The 7047-nt window shown below is 38.6% G+C and overlaps 1 protein-coding gene across 3 annotated transcripts in view; it reads right to left on the bottom strand.

The window, feature by feature from the left end:
• Window positions 1-5255: 5255 nt before the first annotated feature.
• Window positions 5256-7047, bottom strand: part of LOC115221029 (synaptotagmin-16) — a 225964-nt gene continuing 224172 nt past the window's right edge. For all 3 annotated transcript variants that reach the window (XM_036510328.1, XM_036510327.1, XM_036510329.1), the window contains one exon: window positions 5256-6075. In XM_036510328.1, coding sequence (XP_036366221.1) covers window positions 5975-6075 — 101 coding nt within the window. In that variant the 3' untranslated portion in view covers window positions 5256-5974. The remainder of the gene's footprint in view (window positions 6076-7047) is intronic.

Below are 7047 nucleotides of genomic sequence, written 5' to 3'. Positions count from 1 at the left end.
TTGCTTACCAACCGCATGGTCATGGGTTCAGTCCCACTGCATGGCACCTTGGGCAAGTGTCTTCTACTATAGCCTCGGGCCGACCAAAGCCTTGTGGGTGGATTTGGTAGACGGAAACTGAAAGAAGCCCATCGTATATGTATATATGTGTATGTGTGTATATGTTTGTCTCCGCCAACATCGCTTGACAACCGATGCTGGTGTGTTTACATCCTCGTAACTTAAAGAGATCCGATAGAATAAGTACTAGGCTTACACAGAATAAGCTCCGGGGTCGATTTGCTCGACTAAAGGCAGTGCTCCAGCATGGCCACAGTCAAATGACTGAAACAAGTAAAAGAGAGCACAAGAGAATAAAACAAGCATTATATTTGATAGAATAATACGAATGCTAAAGGGTTAATCGTACAGCATTTCCCCACTCATTGGACAACAACCATAAACATTAACACACTTCCTTCTTCTCTTGCATTTCCTTATTTCCATTTTTTATGCCCAAATTAATAAACCCATTATTTACTGATGATGCAGTATGTTACTTTCTTAGGATTCTACAGTTTTTCTCTACAATGTGGATTTCTCTTCACCAACTACAGCTGCTGTTGGATTTGACTACAAACCTGTGCAATTTAGTTCATTGATTTTATTCAGGATTATGGGGAAAGAGGATGTCGAGTGGGAATAGCATGAAAAGGAGTCATAAAAGAAACCTTTTAATCTTTTATCTTTCACTTGTTTCAGTCATTGGGCAGAGGCCATGCTGGGGCACCACCTTGAAAAATTTAGTTGAATGAATCAACCCCAATACATTTTTTTTTCTTTTTGTAAAGTCTGGTACTTATTCTATTGTTTTTTGGGTTGTTTTTGATTTTTGTTTTTGTTGATCTACTAAGTTTATGGGGACGAAAACACACCAACACCAGTTAATAAGCAATGGTGAAATACAGAAACAGACACAAGCAGATATATATGACAGGCTTCTTTCAGTTTCCCTCTACCAAATCCACTCACAAGGCCTTGGTCGGTTCAAGGCTATAGTAGACGACACTTGCCCAAGGTGCCACTTAATGAGACTGAACCCGGAACCACACGGTTGGGAAGCAAACTTCTTACCACACCTATATTGTAAATTTTACTTAATGTTTAGCAGAAGTTTGAAGTGGGAGAACAACTCAGCCATATTACAAATACAATAAAGCTTGCAATATCTATCATGGAAACAATACCTGGAATCAATAAAGATAAAAGTAGGTCAAGTACTCAATCAGCTATTCTACTAAACACCTAGGAATTGTTTTTTTTTATCCATAGATCTCAAGTTATACTTAAAACACACAGCGTTTGAATAGAAGAAGCGACTTCTGAGGTGAAGATATTTACCAAGAGGCTGGTTTGAAAGGTTAAAGTGACACTTTAATTTGCCTCACATTAAAATGACTAACAAAGCTGCTATGCCAACACAAGTTGCAAGTAGTTATTCTGAAGAACCAAAGAAAATTATTGCTGGAGAAGACCATACATCAGAATAAATGTGCAAAATTTTATGAAAGTGGGTTTTTCTGGTACTGCATACCTACCTACTAAATCTTCTATTTCTAATGAAGAAAAATTAGCACTAAGCTTCAAAGCTTCCAAAAATTTCCTAATACTTCCTGTGTGAGGAAATGCTATTGGTGATATGAAATTAAAGCCCCTATTCAATAAAGGTTTTTCTGGGACTATACTAAGTTTAATTTACTTGTAATTTGGTCTTCAAATAAGAAGACTTAGATGACCAAGAACCTTTTTCATAATGAATTATTAAGGTTTTTAGCCCTTATGTAGAAAGATATAGTATCTGGCATATTATTTTCAACAAAGTGTTGCTTCATTTTGACATTGTTCTTAGCTACCCAGGGAACTTAAATGGTATTTCTGATAATAAAAGAGTTGAATATGTCTCCAAGAACACAACTTCTTTGCTTCAGCTTGGATGTATTGGCTAACTTGAAGGCATATTATCAGAGAACTTTGAATCAATTCATAAAATTTATGAAAATATTAAACCTATAATTGGAGACTTCTGGAAAAAGAAATTCAGCATTATGGATGCAGTGGATAACATAACCAAGTTATGAGGTGAAATGAAACCCTCAGCTATGAGTGGTGCTTGGCAAAACATCTAACCAGAGTGTATCTATTTCTTTACTACCCACAAGGGGCTAAACACAGAGGGGACAAACAAGGACAGACAAACAGATTAAGTCAATTATATCGACCCCAGTGTGTAAGTGGTACTCATTTAATCGACCCCGAAAGGATGAAAGGCAAAGTCAACCTCGGCGGAATTCGAACTCAGAACGTAACAGCAGACGAAATACTGCTAAACATTTCGTCCAGCGTGCTAACGATCTTGCCAGCTCACCGCCCTAAACAGAGTGTATCATTAACTTTAAAGACTTTCAACCAGAATCTACACAAAGGTCAGCAAAACAGCATGACGCTGACAAATGAGTAGAGTTTGAAGAAGTTATAGTAGATGATAAGGGTGAGCTGCTAGGGTCCCAATGGGACAGTTTCTCTAATTAGGGGCTGGTGTTGATAGGACAAGAGCAAACTGCAGGACTGTTAGAGGATGTAAACACTCCACTTACTTAATTTCAGTTGACTGTGAAGAATGTAGCTAATATGCAGAGGAGAGTTAGAAAATCTTCACTGATAATGAACCTAATCATGAATGTGAAGGTGTATGACTCAGGGGCTAGACTGTCAGGCTCACGATCATGAAGTACTGAGTTCAATTCCTAGACCAGGCTGTATGTTGTGTTCTTGGGCAAGACATTTTATTTCATGTTGGTTCAGTTCACTCAGTTGTAGAAATGAGTTGCGATATCATTGGCACCAAGTTGTATCGAACTTTGCCTTTCCCTTGGATAACACCAGTGGAGTAGAGAGGGGAGGCTGGTATGCACGGGCACCTGTTGGTATTCCATAAATAACGTTGTCTGGACTTGTGCCTTGGAGGGTAACTTTCTAGGTGCAATCTCATATTCGTTCATGACTGAAGGGGGTCTTTACCCTCTACCATGTATGTAGTACAAAGATTACAAGAAAAGCTCATGAAGAGCTCAGTTCATACATTAAGTTGTACAACAGGATGTTGTTCTGTAAGCATCAAACAACTATGGATAAGTTCTTATTCCTATCCCCAACCTCACCCTGCAGCAGATGGTGTGTCATCACCTCAAACTATCACACAGCAGTCAGCAGTATTCATAGCGAATGTATATTATACTATGATATTCACAGTATCATGGTATTGACCAGACTATTAAATGTTGCTATACATCGCTGGTCACTATGCGCTTTGCATTGTTCTACCCTTTGAACAATGCTACCCCACTGGCAAGCAGGCCGACATTGCCCTTGATCAAAAGACTATTCCGTTGCAGGGTTAACCATTTATAGCTGAGTGGACTGGAGCAACCGGAAATTAAGTGTTTTGCTCAAGAATACAACATGCCACTTGGTCTGGGAATCGAACCCACAATCTAGCAATCATGAGTGCAACACCCTAACTACTAAGCCACACATCCTCACACTATGATATTGGTTTCAAATTTAGGCACAAGGCCAGCAATTTGGAGGTGGGGGATTAAGTTGATTACATTGACACCCCAGTGCTCATTTGGTACTTATTTTATTGACCCCGAAAGGATGAAAGGCAAAATTGACCTTGGCAGAGTTAGAACTCAGAATATAAAGACGGACGAAATGCTGCTAAGCATTTTGCCCTGCATGCTAACGATTCTGCCAGCTCACCGCCTTCCTTTCTCATTGTTTCATATTTATTTCCTAAAGTATTTCTCTTGCAAAAGCTTTTACGTCTGTATACAGCACTTGCAGAGAACAAAGAACAATCAACTACATTAATGCTATTGTTAGGGACACACAACAGGAAATTGAGAATCTGCCAAAGCTTATAGGGGTACACGGACATCTTATAATAATAATAATAATAATTGTGTACAGTGCTCAGGTGCACTACAACTCATCTAAAGTGTATATATAATCAGGTGTAGTTTCGGCGGATTTCGGAAAGCATGAGGGCCTTAAAGGATGCAGTGTCATGGCAGTCAACAACTGACGCAGGCAGTTTATTCCATGCTTCAGCAACTCTGAGCGTGAAAAAATGTTTCCGAAAGTCATGGGAGCTGTGTTGTTTTCTGACTTTGTAGGCATGTCCAAGTGTGTTGGACACATGGAGATCAAAAAGGTGTTCAGTGTTGTTGTTGTTGGTGAGGTGGTTGATAACTTTGTGGGTGTGATTTTTGGTTGTGATTACTCGAAGAAGAAGCATATGTGTGTGTGTGTGTGTGTGTGCGTGTGTGTGTGTGTGTGTGTTTGAGTAAAAATTGATGTCTTCTGGTCTAAATGTGACTGAATTACTTTTGTTTTTTTTTTCTCAAAAAAATTCTGTTGGAATGCATTGCAATTGGTAACATGAAAAAAACAATGTGAAAGTAGTCTTTTTTCACTAACAGAATTCTGCATTATGGCAAGATTTTTGCAGGAGAATTCTGCAATGCAATGAATGCCTGCACATATGCATGTGTGTGTATTTGTGTATATATATATATATATATACACACACACACATGCACACATATACATATATATATATGTACATATATATATAAGATATATATATATATGCACATACATACACGCACACACACACACATATATATACATATACACACATGTATACACATACACATACATAAATATGTAAAAACATATACATATGTTGTGTGTATGAGGTCAATATTGTACTATCTTTCGCTATCCACTAGCCTCTCCAAGCATCATGCAGTGAACTCTACACCACCTGGATAGGAAATATAATGGCTGACATAACAATGATACTCACTTAAAACTCCCACATCACTCACCATCCATATGAATTCACCAGGAGGCAAGCAATTCTATAAAGGTATTGTAGAAATATTGCTAGAAAAAGCAGTAGCAAGAAACTGTCACTGAGTTACGTCCCTTGATTCTGTGTGTTACGTTATAAGGTGGTGGTGGTGGTGGTGGTGTGTAAGTATGTATTTTTGCGAAGATGGACGTGGTAACTGGTTGTTGTTTAGTCCCAGGTCAATCCTAATTCAGAAAATTTATGATCAAGGGCATTCCAGACATATCTATCTCATCCTTGTCTCAGGTACAGTCTACCCAGGAGTAGACCGTCTGACATGCCTTGCTTCTATTTCTTTTTTTTTTTACAAGAGAGTATGGTGTAAATTAAGAGGGATATGGCAGCTATTTCTAGCAGGTCAATTGACCTTGAAGACACTCACTCATTGGCTAACATGGTGGTGGTTTTGGGGCTGGGACATTTTGTTCAGCAATCAGTGGGCCACCGTGAACAGAATTAAGGTATGCAACCGACAGTATCAAGTCATAACATAGAACTCTACACAAATAAGGAAGAATTGTGAATCTAAATTTTTTTTCTTCTAAGTCTGGTGTGTGTGTGGGTGTGGTTAGTTATTCTTGAGAAGAAGTTTCGTTCAAATAGTGAAGGTTTATCTAGATATACATATATACAGATATACATAGAGTTTAGTGGAAGGAAATTCTGTAAGAGAGGGCTGGAAGTAGAAAGACAAGAGAGAGAGTAGGAGGAGAGGAAGAGTCTATATACGTGAGTGACATAGAGATGATGGAGATGAGAGCTATGTGGATGATGGCATCTAATGGCTACAATTAGTTGCAGGTTATGTCTTTTAACAAGGAGATAGAGATAGAGAGGAGGGGACAAAGAGAGAAAAGAGGAAGGGTGCAGACTATGTATGCACAAGTGTGACTGTGTGTGTATGTGTATATGTAGACTGTGAACATTGTCCGGGAGGAGAAGATTATTACTAGAGTATTGGTATTGGTACAAATGGAAACAAGAGTTCAGTGCAGCTCATTGAGCCCTGGTGGCTCAAGATTCAAGGAGTACGTGCCAGCGCTGTACTTCCTCCCCTTTGTTTTCACACATGTCGTTCCAGTGGCTCTGTTCTTCTTCTCCGCTGCTTTTCATTCCTGAAATCAATGAAGAGACGAATACAGATTAACAAAGTGGAATGATTAGATAGTCTTGAATGTATGATCAGTAAATGTTCAGCTCTGACCACTTCTGTCAATACTTTTTAACTTCTCATCTCTTAGCATAAAGCCACCTTTCTCCTCTCTACTGTAGCCCCTGAAAAAGGCAGTGTAACTCCTCTACAGAAAGAAACCCGTTCTGCTCTGACCACTTCTGTCATAATTTTTAACTCCTCATCCCTGAGCATAAAGCCACCTTTCTCCTCTCTACTGTAGCCCCATTCAGACAACAGAGATCTTAATCTTGCAAGATTCATGGCAATCTCACTAATGCTGGTGCCATGAAATAGGCACCCAATGTATTAAAGTGATCTCAGTTAAAATATTCCATTAAAATTTCAGGTTAATTTATGTTCCAAACACCAGCTTAATAATGATAATTATTTTAACTAAAATCTTACTTATTTTAAAAATTAATCAAAACAAATGGACTCATTGAAACTCCGACGTCTGGCAGCTGACTTGGCAGACACCCATAAAATTATTAACCATCTTACAAACAATAACTCTGAGCACCTTTTCAAACTCCACCAGTCTAACACCCGTGGACATGTTTACAAAGTCAGAAAGCAGCACAGCTCCCATGACTTTCAAATATTTTTTCACGCTAAGAGTTGCTGAAGCATGGAACAAACTGCCGGCATCAATTGTTAGTTGTCGGAGCACTGCATCCTTCGAAACTTCTTCCATACTTCCTGAGATTTGCCAACACTACACCTGATTTTCTCCCCTCCATACACACGCAAGCATGTATCTGACTCATACACTGTTCACTTTCCAGACATTTGTAAATTACTGCATATGCTTTATATGCAATTTTTGACAAGTTGTGCTGCACCTGAGCACTATATACAATAATTTCATTATATTTATATTAAAAGCAGAATAGTTCATCAGCAATATGGTAAC

This window comes from Octopus sinensis, linkage group LG17 (genome assembly GCF_006345805.1).
Source record: "Octopus sinensis linkage group LG17, ASM634580v1, whole genome shotgun sequence".
NCBI classification, from domain to species: Eukaryota; Metazoa; Mollusca; class Cephalopoda; order Octopoda; family Octopodidae; genus Octopus; species Octopus sinensis.
The sequence above is the reverse complement of the archived record's forward strand: the minus strand, read 5'-3'. Positions and strand labels throughout refer to the sequence as shown.